The sequence below is a fragment of the Gastrolobium bilobum genome, unplaced genomic scaffold (genome assembly GCF_033153095.1).
Source record: "Gastrolobium bilobum isolate Gb01-03AN ecotype WA unplaced genomic scaffold, APGP_CSIRO_Gbil_v1 utg1269, whole genome shotgun sequence".
Lineage (NCBI taxonomy): Eukaryota > Viridiplantae > Streptophyta > Magnoliopsida > Fabales > Fabaceae > Gastrolobium > Gastrolobium bilobum.
The window spans coordinates 1,088,177-1,105,560 of NW_026898540.1; the positions used below are offsets into that span (position 1 = coordinate 1,088,177).

Genomic DNA, 17,384 nt, shown 5'->3' on the forward strand with positions numbered 1-17,384 from the left:
CAATCGAATGATTTTGAAATTTATAGATGATCGGGAGATGAAAAGTGGAATCTAGGCTGTCTCAGTGAGAGTGTTGTCCTTAAAATTGACATTGCAATTGAAAAATGGGTTTGTTTTTTCTAAAGTTACTTTAGATAACTTTATCTAATGTTCATCGAAACGACATCGTTTTGGGACGAAAATAATAGTATTTTTGTAATTTTAATTTATTTCAGAGCTATAATAATCTTTATCATTCTATTTTTTTAATTTTTCAACTCTAAAACGACGTCGTTTCGATGAACATTAAATAAAATTATCTAAAATAACATTAGATACTTTTTTCCCTTGAAAAATATAGTAAAAACTACGGTGCCGGCATAATGAATATAGCTAGAGTTCAGTTCATATCATATCATCTTTAGCAAACCGATTATCTAGATAGCTATAAGATACATTACTAAGGATTTGGATCCCTCATGATGTTGTTTCAGATATCAATCACCTTTCATATTCGGATCTATATTATGTTGTTCCAAAGAGCTCCTGGTGGAGTGACCCAGGGGGTGTTACTAACCCTTTTTCAATTTGGCAAAATCGGTAGTATAAAAATTGATATAGAACGTATGGATTACATAAGACCGAACTGATTGCAATTTTATTTGATATTAAAAAAATTAAGGCTACATAATCATTTAATTACAAGGAAAACTAAAGGGAAAAAAAGGGAATGGGAAGGAAAACATATTAGAAAATGGTGTCTATGGTAAGTTTCCTTTTCGGAGGATTTTTCTCTATGAACTGCTTCTGCAGGTCCATAAATGTAGGACCCTTGTCAGCAAATAGTCTTCGCAAGTTGATCACAGAAAGTTCACTAAAGTTAGCTACAGCAAGATCAGCCTGCCCCAAATCGTACCTGTAGGTTTCAACATGAATCAGTTACTAAATGCCAAAAGAATAATTTCATCATTTGTTTTCAAGGGAAGGTTATACTTGCCACTTTTTTTTCTTACCACTTCTTGGTACCAATTTTATTATCGTTGGATCACAATCAAATCAACAGCTCTCACTTGATGTTACATTGTAACCGTTGATTTGATTTTGATTCAACAATAACAAAGTTGGTAAGAAAAAATAGTGCTAAGTATAACCTATCCCTTGTTTTGAAATACTAAAGAGTGCAATAGATTGGAAATTACTCTTTCATTTCAATGGAAGGGAAATAAGATGGATTAATGTTATCCCTCGGAAGCTAACCCAAAACTGACTTCTATGTACTCATGTACGTGGGAAACAGTGTTTGCACATGCAAGCATTATATTGGAAACATGCATGCCTGATTTGTTTCATGAAATTTTATTCTCAAATCAACATCTTATGCATAAAGTGTGAATTACTCACGCGGGATGAGCTCCAATTAATGCTACAGCCATCATTGTACAATTGTGTGCTGCGGTTACTCCTCTAGGATCGTCTTCAAAAACTACACACTTGGAAGGTTTCCGATCCAGCTGCAAGGCATTTAGGTAAACAGGTTGAAAACTAGCAGGATACTGTAGTTCAAATTCAAAATAATAAGATGCCTAGAAGTAGGGAAGACTTGCAAAATAATTAGCCAATGGGACCTAAACTAATCCTACATAAAATACCAATGCCACATCTCAAAAATAGCTTCATTCATTATTGGTGCTTTGGCCCTTTGGCATTTATTGTGAACAATGTCTAAGGCCACACAATTAACAGCAATAATTTTTTGGAGAACAAATTATGAGAGACCAAAATTTTACATGTTTTCCTAAGTTGCAATCAGGATCTTAATCTTAAAAAAGGAAAATACAAGTGACGATATCACCAAAAAAAAATATGCAGAGGCCCTTAACATCTTGACCTTTAAAACTACAACAGCACTCACCTCACATCTTTTTTTTTGGGGGGGGGGGAGGGGGATATATATATATATATATATATATAATTTAATTCTGTCTTCTTAGTCTGCATAGAGCAACTCAATGATCATTGTCCTCATAATATCTTTCAACTTCAAAATACAGGAAAACTCAACTTTACACACACGTTAGTATAAATCCAGAGCTGTGGTTCATGTTTTATCATAGGTAGAGTAGACTACTACTTTAACTTACAGAATGTCTACCGTATTGGTATTTAGTAGAGCTGGAAACTAGCCTACATGTAATTATACTATATGTAGAAAAGATAAGTATAAAAAAGTCATAATAAATATAGCAATAATAATAATTCCAAGCCAGAAATGTTTCATCAAAAATTCAAAATAGAATCATATGGGTGGAACTGTACCTTGACAGCAGCAGAAAGGAATCTATGAGCTATTGATTCCATTCCATCCTCTTCTGTCACAATTGCCTACAAATCAAATGAGGCAATCAACAAGTGGCACATTCATGAGCATATTAAATTGTTTATAGATTTACATACTATATCTAGTACACACAATAGGTTGAAAATTAGTTCTAGCCATAAGGAGGCCAAGTTATCAATTGGGATTACCCAAGAAAAGTAGTGAAAGCCTTTTAATATCCCTAATTCCCTATAATGGATCTAGATCTTAAGTTACAGCAAAAACAAACTGCATTTTTTCTTCGTGAAAATATTTCAACAGCATTCTTATAAATATATTGATCATAACTCAAACTGAAGTAGAAGTTAACAACCGCACTCAACAAACTACATAAATTAAGTACATTATACTTGGCAACGATAACCTGAAAAGAAATAAGATTTTCTGGTCTTTTGAGTATAATCCAAGACCAAATAAAGTTTGTTATGCCATAATTCGGGAAGCAAGGGATGCAAGCTGTATTTCTTGAGCCCCATTCGTTCCAAAAATTTGTGACCCAAGAAATATGTTACCAACCTGGAAATACTTTTTGAGCCCCATTCGTTCCAAAGCTTCTACCATATTTCTTCTATCAAGACTTGAAACAACAGCACAAGGGATGCGAGCTGTATAAACAGCTTCCAACCAGTCTTTGATGCCCTCCATTGGTCTTTCAAGCTAGACAAAGTTACGTGCAAGAAATGTCAGATTTACCCCCTCGGACACTACTAGATAATGACTGTCCGAAAAAATCAGGCAACAACTTACTTTTAGAAGATTATCATAATATAACTGAGAGAACCTAAATTTTAGTCTATCCAGTTCATTTTCTGCCCCATCTGAGAGAAAATGCTGCAAATTAAGAAAGGTTAGTCAGCAAAAATAAGTTGTGTTGAGAGCAAGTTTGCAATTTTGAATGATGATACTATCTTTTAAGAAAGCATTTCATTATAATTCAATGCTCTTGTAAAACCAACTAACCAAAAGAAAAAGCCAACTAACCTTATGTAACACATGATCAGCACCGGCATAAAGCATTAATCTTTGCATATCACTGCCTTCAGGAATATCCTTCCCTGCATATGAAATGTTATATATTATAATCTTTCTCTGCAATGATGCATATGAATCATCAGTAAATTTAAAAACTCAAATGTATTTGTGAGTCAGCTGCATGAAAAATTGGCTATGTTTTTGTTCATTGTACTTGATTAAACTGACACTCCTTCAAAATGGCAGCCTCTTACATTAAGTCACTTTCATAAGGATTGACAGAAGGAAAGAGAAGGGAACTGAATGAAAATAATGGAAGGAAGCGCCAAGTTCCTTGTTACAATAGGCAAAAAGGAAAAGAGGAGAGAAGGGGGGCGGGGGGAGGGGGAGGTGTTCTCTTGGGAGAATTTTTCTTTAACTTTATATTCCCTTCAAAAGTGAATGGAAAGTGGAGGGCATGTAAAAGCTTTTTATCAAAATTTCTGAAGCTTCCATTTTCATCTACCATTTCCCAACAATAAAAAGGAAACGTTTTAAAAATCAATAACAACTGATGAGCTCAAAGGGTAAGATTATAATTAAAAAAAAAACTTCCTTTCCTTTTTACTAAGTCTAATTTGTTTTCCCAAATAGACATATATCAATTAAATATCTGAGCATAAGAATAATTATTCATTATACTTCATGCCAGTTGCATCCTTTTATTTTTATTTTGTTCCAGCCATCTAAAAGAGCATGCTAAAGATCACCCCATCTAAGTCCCACAATCAAAACAATCAACATACCCTCTTCGGACGCCAGTTGCTTCCATGCCTTCTTCTTCAGAGCTCGAGTATCAGCCTGAAACAAATTACATACCGCTATCAGGCAATTAATTTAAACTGACTGGTTGCGTAATATTATGTGTGGTCACACTCTTCTTTTCTCAAGACTTTCAATCATACAAGACAGTCCCACACGTAATTAACAATCAGAACACGTAATTAACACAATTTGCATCACTTCACATTTCTAAAACATGGAAGAATACTATAGTAAAGACAACTATCTAGCACAGTTTGAGTCTAACCAAAAAGAATAAAAAACCTACAAGCTTGAGTTAAAATTACTTACCACCACATTGTCCCAAGAGAATATAAGACCATAAGCTTCATCTGGCTTCATAGCATAGCGTATGCGCTGAAGAAAACCATCTTGCAATTTATCATTCAAATAGTCCTATTTTCAATAAGATATATCATCCGTCAGTCAAAAATTACAGTACAATTGGCTTCAAAAGAGTGCCGTGAGGCAATATAACCACCAAGTCTAAAGGAAAACTATAAAATTCCATGGTGACCAAAATTCCTTACCACATCAACTTTCAATGGTCCATCTGCCCTAAAAGTCTCAAAGCCTTCCCCATATTCAGCTCCAATAGCCTGGAAGAAAACACCAAAGAGTTCCAATCACTTTACATCACTCAATTCACGGTTCCAATGAGATTGCACAATATGGAGAGGTCGAAAAAGCACACACAAAAAGATAAATAATAAAAGAAAAACATTTAAACTTGGTTGTATGCAAAACATTGGGGGGAAAAATCAACAACATGAATTTGAACACTTGAACAAAAGACAGGAAAATGAATAGAATCCATACCTCCTGCACGAAAAGCTTATTGGGTGTAAATGGCAACCCATTAACAGAGCCAAGTTCATCAGACCCAGAAGTGCAACGGGCAACCAAACGATTCTCAACCAAGCCCAAAGGCTTTAAATTCTGAAAAAAATAAATTAAAAATAAAAATCAGATTAAATTGAAGAACATAAAAAATAAAAGAATATATATATATATATATATATATATATATAGAGAGAGAGAGAGAGAGAGAGAGAGAGAGAGAGAGAGAGAGAGAGAGAAGCAATTGCAGACCAAAAATCGAAGCTGGAAAGAAAAAGAAGAGGGTTGAAGGCGAAAAGGGTGTGGGGTAGGAATTGCATGAGAAGAGGCTCTGGAATTGGAGAAAGTGGTGAAGTCCATCGGATTCGGACACACAACAACGTTAATGTTAGGGAAGAAGAAGAAGGAGAAAGTGATGATGTTGGTTCACTCTATCTTTCTGTGTGTTACTCAAATTTTGGTGTTTTTATTGTGATTGTGTGCTACAGCTTCTGCCTCCCTATTTTATACTCATCTGGATTTTTCTGTGGTAGCTATTTTCTAGTCACGTGTCATATCACGAGCTCTTTGTTGGATAAGGAAATATTTAAAAATACATTTAAATACTTTTAAGTGTATTTAATTTTTTTTTTCCAGAACTGTTTCTGAAATGTGTTAGCATTTGTATTGACCTTAAATAAATAAAAAAGAGTAATTTCAACCGTTTTAATTGACTCAATAACTCTTATTTAATTTTATCAGATTATGACAAATATTTTTTCTATATCTGTAATAGTATTCTTCAAAGTAAAATGTTAAGCAGGTAATTCTTTCGTGCGTATCATTATTAAATGGGATATATTATTTTATCTATTTTTTTATTTATTTTTATCTATCACTTTCTAATACCATTAAATTAGAATATAGACTACCTTAATAATTTTTTTCTTCTATTAAAATTCTGGTATAATGGTAATGAAAAGTGATAGACAAAGATAAGTGAAAAAAGTAGGTAGAATCAATGTTATTAAAAACGGCTCGGTCATTGATTCGGTTGAAGTACTGAGCCAGTGGGTCACTGGTTCAACCGCATGACCCGGTAATTATATGTAATTTTAAAATTTATATTAAAAAATTATAAATATACTCAAATATCTAAAAAAATGATAAAAATTTCAAATATTTTAATATAAAAAATAATGAATCACATATTATTATCCAATAAAAAATCGAACAAAAATATAATGATCGTGATACAGGACTTTAGGTTCAGAAAATGACATCTCTAACTATAAATCAAATCAAAATTTTCTGCATAGTACATAATTGAGATAATATTAGTGTTATACGTACATAACTTATGTAAGTCAATAAGCAAAAAAATATTCAAATATGTCTATTATGATTTTTTTTTTGGAAAAAAAAATTTGAATTTTTTTTTTGGACCGGGTCGGGTCACAGGTTAACCGACCGAGTGATTGGTTTTCATGAAAATTAGACAAGTCGCACCGGATCGCACCGGTTCTGATGCATGGCCAGTCCGTTGCTTCAACCGAACTGGTTATATGACGAGTTTATCGGTTTTCGAGTCGATCCAATTTTATTAACACTGGTAGAATAACATATCTTTTATTAAATTGTGTAATAAATTTATGTAAAAGAATGTTTTTTAAAAGAAAAAATATCACCACCTTTTTATTTTTGTTTATTATGCATGGGGTTTCAACTTCTGCTTTAACAGAAGAAGATAAAAGTTTTCGCAAACAGAGAAACACTATGGAATCTACGATATTTGTTTTAAAACAAAATAAAAAATAAACAAAAAAATTTGTTAAAATTGCGGCAGGAAGAAAATACTTCTGCAGTAACAGCAGAAGTATTTTCCCCTTAAGCATTGCACAAATAACAGTAGATCTTCCTTTTACGGATGTGAAATTGAGGAAAATTCAAAATTGCATCTATCGAAAAGTTAGGAGGCTCCTAAAACATAAAACAAATAAGTGTGATAGTAGTCTAGCAGTTTTAGCAAACCATGCTACCCTACCATGAAATCGTTGGTAGGAAATCAATGTGAAAATAAGGGTGTTTGAGAGTTAATATCAAGAAAGAAAATGAAGAAAGGGGAACGTTTTGTCTATATTTTTTCTTCTATGTGAGTTTTAAAAAATGGAAGAAGGAAATAGGAAATTTTGGCAAAAAAAATTAAAATATTGTTATTTTAATAAATAATTATGAAAATATAGTTATTTTGAAATAATTTACGAATCTATTTCACTCAATCACGTCTCATTTATGGGTGACCCCTCACTCATTAACGCTCAGGAAAAAGAGTGAATCATTTGGTGTTGACACGAGACACACAAAAAAGTTGAACACTTTGCCGTAAAACTTCGGAATGGCATAACTTTTGACTAGGGTATCAAAATCAGGTAAATTTCTTTTTATTTCATAAAACTTTTCAAAATCTACGCAATGACATGTCATTGAGGGGGATTTGGTTAAAAGAAATTTAAAAATTTGAGATATTTTATCATAAAACTTTGGAAGGGCATAATTTTTGACTCGGGTATCTGAATCATGTGTTTTTTATGGGTTTTATAAGAGTTATGTTGTAGGAAAAGTGATTGTGTAATTTTACAAAGATTCGTTTTGCGTGCCTTAATTTTTTATTTTTATTTTTGCTTTAAAAAGTGTGGATCCCACAAAATGTTGTGAGTGTAGGAGACTTTTTTGTGTCATGTCACATGTGACATGATAAATGCAAATCCTTTTTTTATTCCACGTAATTAATCGAGAGTTATGTGTTGGCAAATACCCAAAGGGACTTTTGCCAAAAAAGTTTCCCAACAAATGCTTTTTTGTGCCCGTTTGGTAATTTTTATCTTTGTGGATGATGTTATTTAAATTTTTCCTTTTCAACATTAACAAATAATTCTCTAAAAATTTGCGAGTGCTTAAATCTTAAAAAATTATGTGTAATTAAAAAAATCACTTAATTCGGATTATCGGGCCAAAAGTTTTGGCTCTCTCAAGTTTTACGGTAAACTTGAGCTCATGTAATCGATTATATCATTCAGTCAACGGTCAAATACGGACTTGTTAATTTTTGTTTTAAAAATGGGCAAATGGGTCAAAAAGTCAAATAAGCGTATGTTGTCCTTTTTTTAAAAAAAAATTGGGAGATAATTGCAATTGTGGTGGCACCATTATTGCAAATTTGAAAAAAAAATGGAATTTTTTTACCAAATCCCCTTCAATGAGATAGTATTGTGTAGATCTTGAAAAGTTATATCGAATAAATTGTTTTTTTACCTGATTCGAATACCCAAGTCAAAAGTTATGATCTTTCAAAGTTTTACGGTCAAACTGTTGGCTTTTTTGTGTCACATGTCAATACCATATGGGTCACGCCTTTTCTGGGCGTGAATGAGTGACAAATCACGTCCAAATGAGGCGTGAGTTGTCATGCGCATGCCCATTTTGAACGTGATTGAGTGCAATAAATTCGTAAATTATTTCAAACAGCTATATTTTCATAATTATTTATTAAAATAGAAATATTTTAATTTTTTTTGCTAGTGAATTTTTATAAAACCCTTCAATACCTTTCTCACCCTAAATTTTAGAGTTTCCCTAATTTGTGGGGTCTCAAATGGGAAATATAGTAAATTACTAATGTGCCCTTACTCTTTTTCTCAATTTTTTTGATTTTTTCCCTTTCTTAAAGTTATTTTATTAAACTACTTTTTTTCTAATTACATTATTTTAAGATAAGTGATTTACTTTTATATATGTGATTTTATAAAAAAAATTCAATAATTTTAATTTAGTTTTAATGTGAAATAGACAATTTTAGAGAAAAAATATTTTTTAGAGAGAGAAAATATTTGTTTAGAGGGAAAATCATTTTTTAATGTGAAATTACATAAATAATTTTTTTTATAAATTTTATATTTATTTTTATTTGTAAAATATAATAATTATATTAATTTTTTAAGAAAGGTAAAATTAACATCTCATTAATTCTCAATTTTTCTCCTTTATCATATTTTTGTAATTATAATTTATTCTAAGATTATAATTGTTTTTAGAGTTTGTTTTTTCCGCAGTTAATGCAGATAAGTTATCTGCAGTAAGCTCAATACGACGTCATTTTGAGGCGGAAATCATGGTATTTTTGTAATTTTAATTTATTTCAGAATTATTATAGTCTTTATAATTATAATTTTCTAATCTTTCAAACCCAAAACGACAGTGTTTTGGAAGTAAATGCAGATAACTTATCTGAATTAACTGCAGAAATATTTTTCTGTAGTTATTATCGTTGTAATTTTTTAATCTTTCAATCTAAAACAATGTCGTTTTGAAAATGAATATAAATAACTTATATAACATATAACTAAACAATAATTAGTTTTCATTTCATCTCTAAATTGCTCGTGAGTCGTGACTAATGTTTTGGGATGGACAAATTATTTAGTCCCCATTATTAAATAAATATAAATGAACCAAATTGGTTTATTTGATCATAAAATTAACTAAGCAAAGAACCAGATATATATTACCAAAAAAAAAAAAACCAGTTATAAACAGTGTTTAAAAATCTCGCCTGGCCATCGACTCGGCCGAGGTTAGGGGTTCAATCGAGGGATCACAGGGTCACTTAACTGACCCGATTTTATATATTAAAAAAATATAAATATGTATTCTATATTAAAAATTCAAAAAATCAAACCACCAATCATTAAAGATTCAAAATATACTTAACATAATTCAACCAATTACATCCACAAGTCAATATTCACAAGCTAATTAAAGTATAAAACACATATTTCAATGGAGTTAATGAAAAGTTATATCACCAAACTCAAGCCCTTCTTATTTTTCTCATGCACATACAACAGAATGTGAAAAGAGATCCTTTATTCAATAGAGGATAGCATAGGAGAGGCGGCGAAACGACAAATTAATGGTGGGGAGAGAGGAACCATCACGGTTTAGGAGATTACCGGAACAAGGAGACTGAGTCTGAGTCTGGGAGAGAAGATCGGAAGAAAAGAAGAACGATTCAGATTTTAGATCTAGTTCTAAAGCTAGGCAGCATAAGTTTTTGTTTTTGTTTTTTTTTTTACACATCAAACAATATCATTTCGTGTATATATTTTTTTATTAAAAAAATGCAAAGACCCCTTTGACCCCTCTAACCCGGGAGTCACGGCTTCAACCAGGGGATTTCGGGGGTTAGAGAGATCAACATGCAAGTAGGGTCTAATTACTAAACCGAACCCTCAGAGAGAGGGGATCAGTTGTTAGGAAATTATATTTGCTAATAATTATTGTGGGTCACATATTATATTAATAATTATATTGTGCTATTTATATATATTGGGTAAATTAAAGTGATCAGTTAAATATTCCCAAATAGATTCGTAAGTGAGTATGGGCTGAATGAGTGGATATCGGTGTTGGGCCAACTAGGTATAATGGGAGCTTATTGGCCCAACAATAAAGATAAAAACACTATAAAAAAGGGTTATGGTCCCCAATACGTCAAATGAATAACCCTAGTTTCTCTTCCCCATCAAGAGAGAGACGACACACTAAGGAATAAGGTTTTAGGGTGATTTGACTGAGGAAGACTACAAACCCCAAGAGACAAGATCAAAGTTATTCCGCTGCAATGGAGACAGGTATTCCTCCACCTTTATGTTGTTCTTATTTTTCTTCATGATTTGGTATGATGGATCTTGGTTTGTGGGTGATAGTTATCACCATAAAGTTTAGAGGAATTTAAAAATTCCAACAATTGGTATCAAAGCCATCGTCATATTGAATTATGAGGGAATTAAGTTTTGTGATTTTTATATATAATGAATCATGAAAAGTTTTGCTTTATTGTCTTTTGGCATAAAGTTTATTATTTTTTGAACGTGGGTTCCATCTTATGTATTTTGTATTAGCTATGTAGAGTTATTTTTGTTCCCTGACGGTGACTTTTTGGTTTTGGAACAAAAGCTACATTTAAAAAAAAAAAAAAAAACTAGGATTCACATTTTAATAAGGGTTTATTATTTAAATTTTGAATCTGTGAATTGATGGAATGTTTGGAAGAATTTTGGCTTTATAATCGATGAGATTTTGTTGTTTGAATTTTTTGAATAAACAATGAATTCTCTTATAATGTTTTGGACTTATAGTTTGAAATAAATCGAATGTTTAAGGTCTTTGGTTTTGGGATTTTCTTTTAGATTTGATATTCTTTGTCAAAAGTCAAATTTAAATTTTTGGGTATTGTGCATCATTTTGAAGCTTTCATTTGAAAAGGATTACATGTGCGTCGATTGTGCATTAATTTTTAAGCCTTATAATGAAAAGGTATTTATTGTGTGCATTATTTTCAAGCTTTCATTTGAAAAGACTTACATGTGCGTCGATTGTGCATTAATTTTTAAGCCTTATAATGAAAAGGTATTTAGTGTTATTGATATAATGATATAATGATACAATATGTATATTTATATACATTGAGAATTGATAAAGAATAATTTTCTTTATTGTTGTTATTTTATTTTTAAATGTGTTTATTATCCCTAAAGGTTTCTATTTGAAATTGAATATGATAGATTTGTTAGCTGCCACAGTGGCCAAATTTATAAAAGTTAATTTGATTTCAAATAGGTTGGTCATATAAATATATTTTATTTATGCAAATAATAATCGGCCCACAGGAAGGTTATTGTTTGGCCAAATAACATATGTTGTGTGATCATGTGTATGTTTATTGCTTATGCGGATAGTGATCGGCCCACAGGAAGGTTATTATTTGGCCAAGTAACAAACATACCTGTGGTAATAAATATGTGACAATTATCAAGAATTCTCCATGTAATTCATAGTCGGCCCACAGGAAGGCTATGATTTGACAGGACTTATTGTCAATGTTTGATTACTACATTAAGAGTACCACTTACAAGTTGATATTTTTGTCCACAGACTAAATATTAATGTTGTGCTAGGTATCTTATAATAAACTCATTTTACTTCGGATTATTTGTCTATATCATGTATGTTTGAATATATATGATATGAAATGTTATTAGTATGTTATCTTTATTGGTTCTCTGTATAGTTTCTGCTACCGCTACCAATTATGTTGCTCAAATGAATATGCTTCCAATGCTTAATGGGGCAAATTTCAAGCTGTGGAAAGAGAATGTGGAAATTGTTCTCGGCTGCATGGATCTCGACAATGCGCTAAGGACTGAGAAACCCACTTCCACTCAGGAAAATCCAAACACGGATAAAATTGAGAAGTGGGAACGCTCAAATCGCATGTGTCTGATGATCATGAAACATTGCGTTCCAGAGGCGTTTAGGGGCTCGATTGTTGAGACTACTGATGCCAAGTTGTTTCTGAAGGAACTCGAGCAATACTTTGCTTGAAATGAAAAGGCTGAAATGGGTCAAACCTTGTCCAAACTCATAAACATGCGGTATAAAGGAAAGGGAAACATAAGGGAGTACATTATGGAAATGTCTAATCTTGCTGGAAAACTAAAGGCATTAAAGTTAGAGCTGCCCTCTGAGTTGCTCATGTACTTAGTTATTATCTCTATTCCTGCACAATACAGTCAATTTGTGGTGAGTTATAACACTCAAAAGGAGAAATGGACTCTTAATAAGCTCATTTCTCACTGCGTGCAAGAGGAAGAGAGGTTACAGCGAGAGAAGACTGATAGTGCTCACTCTGCATCAACCTCTCAAGACATGAAAAGAAAGAGAGCTTAGGATAATGCAGATGCTTTGCCAAAGAAGCAAAAGAAGCAGGACCAGGAATTCACTGCTTCTTTTGTAAGAAATCTGGACACATGAAGAAAGAGTGTTCCAAATACTAGGCATGGCGCGAAAAGAAGGGTATGGCTCTCACTTTAGTTTGTTGGTACTGGTTCTGTGGCACAAGCGTTTAGGTCATATCTCTAAACAGAGAATTCAGAGGCTTGTGACTGATGGAATTCTTGAACCCCTTGATCTGGATGATTTTGAGGTGTGCATTGAATGCATAAAGGGAAAACAGACAAACATAAGGAAAATAGGTTCCAACAAAGCTTCAGACGTCTTAGAATTGATTCATACGGATATTTGTGGACCATTTGCTATAGCCTCTTGGAATGGTCAATTATACTTTATCACATTCATAGACGACTATTCAAGATTTGGATACCTATATTTGGTTAGAGAGAAGTCACAATCATTGGATGTGTTCAAAGAATTTAAAGCTGAAGTTGAACTTCAGTTAGGCAAGAAAATTTAGGCCATTAGATCTGATCGTGGCGGTGAATACTATGGTAGATCTGATGGATCAGGTGAGCAACGTCCAGAGCCCTTTGCGGTCTTCCTAAAGGAGTGTGGAATCGTCCCGCAATACACAATGCCAGGTAAACCTAGCATGAATGGTGTTGTGGAAAGGCGAAACCGGACTCTTAAAGACATGGTGAGGAGTATGCTTAGTCATTGCCAAAATCACTTTGGGGAGAAGCACTAAAGACTGCAGTTTATATCCTTAAGAGGGTTCCCAGCAAAGTAGTGACAAAAACCCCTTATGAGCTATGGAATGGAAAGAAACCTAGCATAAGGCATTTACACATTTGGGGTTGTCCAGCAAAAGCAAGGCCTTATAGGCCAAATGAAAGAAAGTTGGACTCAAGAACAATCAGCTGCTATTTTGTTGGATATGCTGAACGCTCTCGGGGCTTTAAGTTTTATAATCCCACTACAAGATCCTTTTTTGAAGACGGGAAATGCCAGATTCCTTGAGGATGTTAAGTTTGGGGGGGAAAGATAAAATAAGGAATGTTGTCTTTGATGAGGAAGAAAATAATTTTTCTCTTCCTAATATTGTCATCATTCAAGATGCAATTACGAAACAAGCAATTAATGATCAAGTCCCTGTTCATGACATTGTTATGGAACAAGCTTTGGTCCCTAACATTGCTTTGGGTCAAGACAATAATGAACCACCCCCTATGCCACCTATAGAACAAACTCAACAAACTCAAGAAGTGCCATTAAGGAGATCCACTAGAGAAAGGAGAAATGCAATTCCGGATGATTATATTGTGTTTCTTCAAGAGCATGAAAATATTTTAAGCTTGAAGGAAGATGATCCAATCAACTTCCAACAAGTCTTAGAAAGCTCTAATGCTCATAAATGGATTGATGGCATGAAAGATGAGATGCAATCTATGAAAGACAACGACATTTGGGATCTTATTGAGTTGCCTAAAGGTGCGAAACCCATTGGTTGTAAATGGATATTTAAAACCAAAAGGGATTCAAATGGCAACATCGAAAGATATAAGGCACGTCTAGTTGCTAGAGGTTTCACTCAGAAAGATGGCATAGACTATAAAGAGACTTTCTCTTCGATTTCTACGAAGGACTCCTTTAGGACAATAATGGCGCTTGTGGCTCATTTGGATTTGGAGCTACATCAGATGGACGTAAAGACAGCGTTTCTCAATGGCAACATTGATGAGACAATTTATATGGTGCAACCAGAAAACTTTGTATTGGGAGATTCAAAGTCTGTGGTTTGCAAATTGAAAAAGTCCATTTATGGCCTTAAGCAAGCTTCTCGTCAATGGTACCACAAATTCCATCAGGTTATTATCTCCTATGGCTTTGAGGTGAACTTAGTGGAAGATTGTGTGTATCACAAGTTCAGTGGGAGTAAATTCATATTCCTGATACTATATGTTGATGATATCTTACTTGCCAGTAGCGATATAGGCTTATTGCATGAAACCAAGAAACTTCTCACTAAAGATTTTGAGATGAAGGACCTTGGTGATGCATCTTTTGTCTTAGGAATACAGATACTTCGAGATCGCGCTCAAGGTATCATACGGTTATCACAAAAGGCCTACATTGAAAAGATTTTGGATAGATTTGGCATGAAGAATTGTACGTCAGGAGATACGCCCATATCTAAGGGAGACAAGTTTAGTCTCGCCCAATGCCCTAAAGGTAAGCTTGAGATGATAGAAATGACAAAGGTACCTTATGCTTCGGCAGTAGGAAGCCTTATGTATGCCTAGGTTTGTACTCGCCTGATATAGCATTTATAGTGGGAGTGTTAGGAAGATACTTGAGCAATCCAGGAATGGATCATTGGAAAGCAGCCAAGAGGGTTATGCGGTATTTAAAGAGAACTAAAGATTATATGCTTACATATCGGAGGTCAGATGAATTAGAGATCGTCGGATATACTGACTCTGATTTTGCTGGATGCCAAGATAGTAAAAGATCCACGTTAGGTTATGTCTACATGTTGGCTGGAGGAGATATTTCTTGGAAGAGTGTTAAACAGACACTCGTAGCTTCCTCTACTATGGCCGCTGAATTTGTAGCTTGTTTTGAGGCATCCAACCATGGGGTATGGCTGCGAAACTTTGTCACAGGATGCATATAGTGAGTGGTGTTGAAAGGCCACTGAAGATTTATTGTGACAATAGGTCAGCAGTGTTGTACTCCAACAACAACAGAAGCTCTTCAAAATCGAAGCACATCGATATAAAGTTTCTGGTTGTTAAAGAAAGAGTTCAGAGTGGTCAGATTTCCATAGAACACATAGGGACGAACTCCATGCTTGCGGATCCGCTTGCTAAAGGCTTAGTGCCTAAGGTCTTTCACGAGCATACTGCTCATATAAGTGTTGTTTTGTTCGATGACACTATGGTTTAGTGGGAGTTCTTTATGTTGGTGTTCTATGTAAATAAATAAATGAAATATTCTTATGTTTGTTTTCTGCAGAATAAAGGATTCAATGATATTTTCCCTCTGAATGTATTATATTTTGTGCTTGTGTTTCTGCTTTGTGTATGCAGAAAATTTAGGATTGATCTCATAAAGATTAAAGTAGGACCAGTTGGAAATAGGCATGGTAAGATCACATTGCATGTAATTTCCATGCCACTCATCCATACTTGATCTATGTCATTGAATATATTGGTGCGATGACCATGGATGGTTTAGTTACGCTTGAAAGTGACAAAAGCCGCCATGATCTCATATTGATATATGAGGTGGACCAGATCGTATCTAAGGAGGAATCTAAAGAAAAATAACATACAATTGCGCACTAAAGATATACGATATAATTATCTCAAGTTAATATGTGGCCCAAGTGGGAGATTGTTAGGAAATTATATTTTCTAATAATTATTGTGGGTCACATATTATATTAATAATTATATTGTGCTATTTATATATATTGGGTAAATTAAAGTGATCAGTTAAATATTCTCAAATAGATTCCTAAGTGAGTATGGGCTGAATGAGTGGATATCGGTGTTGGGCCAACTAGGTATAATGGGAGCTTATTGGCCCAACAATAAAGATAAAAACACTATAAAAAAGGGTTATGGTCCCCAATACGTCAAATGAATAACCCTAGTTTCTCTTCCCTGTAATGTCCCACATCGGTTGGAGAGGAGAACGAAGCATGCCTTATATAAGGGTGTGGATACCTTTCCTTGTAGGAGGCCTTTTGGGGTAACCCGAAACGTAAAACCGTGAGCTCGACGGTGCTTGTGCGCGGGGCAAAGCGGATAATATCCTGCTACAGGGTTTGGGGCTGTTACATTTGGTATCAGAGCCTGGCCCTGGACCGGTTGTACAGCGGGGACGCTGTATTCCCAGTGGGGGAGGATGTAATGTCCCACATCGGTTGGAGAGGAGAACGAAGCATGCCTTATATAAGGGTGTGGATACCTTTCCTTGTAGGAGGCCTTTTGGGGTAACCCGAAACGTAAAACCGTGAGCTCGACGGTGCTTGTGCGCGGGGCAAAGCGGACAATATCCTGCTACAGGGTTTGGGGCTGTTACATTCCCCATCAAGAGAGAGACGACACACTAAGGAATAAGGTTTTAGGGTGATTTGACTGAGGAAGACTACAAACCCCAAGAGACAAGATCAAAGTTATTCCGCTGCAATGGAGACAGGTATTCCTCCACCTTTATGTTGTTCTTATTTTTCTTTATGATTTGGTATGATGGAATCTTGGCTTGTGGGTGATAGTTGTCACCATAAAGTTTAGAGGAATTTAAAAATTCCAACATCAGTGACCCGAAGGGGTCGATCCCGGGGTGGAATTGTTGAGTATGGCTCATACTTCGCATGCTGATGAGGGCCCTAGATTGTGGGTCTCTGTTTTATTGTAATTTTCTTAGCAGTTTGGGCTTGGACCCATGAATAGCTGTTGTTAGGGTTTTGTAATCCTATTTATATTTGTCTTGTAAACCGAGAGACTTGTAACGAGTGGCGGTGAGGTGAATATAGTACAGACAAGCTGGACGTAGACTAAATTGGGTGAACCAGGGTAAATCGCTATGTCTATTCTCTCTCTTTTTTTTC

General features: G+C 34.2%; 1 protein-coding gene across 3 annotated transcripts; it reads right to left on the reverse strand.

Annotated features, from left to right (window-relative positions):
• Nucleotides 1–608: 608 nt before the first annotated feature.
• Nucleotides 609–5,451, reverse strand: LOC133317254 (5-amino-6-(5-phospho-D-ribitylamino)uracil phosphatase, chloroplastic). Of its 3 annotated transcripts, none has more exons than XM_061519105.1 (11): nucleotides 5,243–5,451; nucleotides 4,970–5,080; nucleotides 4,681–4,749; nucleotides 4,442–4,546; nucleotides 4,114–4,168; nucleotides 3,338–3,411; nucleotides 3,104–3,187; nucleotides 2,873–3,013; nucleotides 2,296–2,361; nucleotides 1,381–1,490; nucleotides 609–895 (listed from the first exon to the last, which is right to left on the reverse strand). In XM_061519105.1, the coding sequence occupies exons 1-11, from the start codon at nucleotides 5,348–5,350 to the stop codon at nucleotides 727–729; spliced, it is 1,092 nt and encodes a 363-aa protein (XP_061375089.1). In that variant the 5' UTR covers nucleotides 5,351–5,451; the 3' UTR covers nucleotides 609–726. The 3 variants fall into 3 exon arrangements, with proteins under 3 accessions (XP_061375089.1, XP_061375088.1, XP_061375087.1); XM_061519104.1 differs by having other exon boundaries at nucleotides 4,445–4,546; nucleotides 4,970–5,089; XM_061519103.1 differs by having other exon boundaries at nucleotides 4,970–5,089.
• Between the last annotated feature and the right edge of the window lie 11,933 nt (nucleotides 5,452–17,384).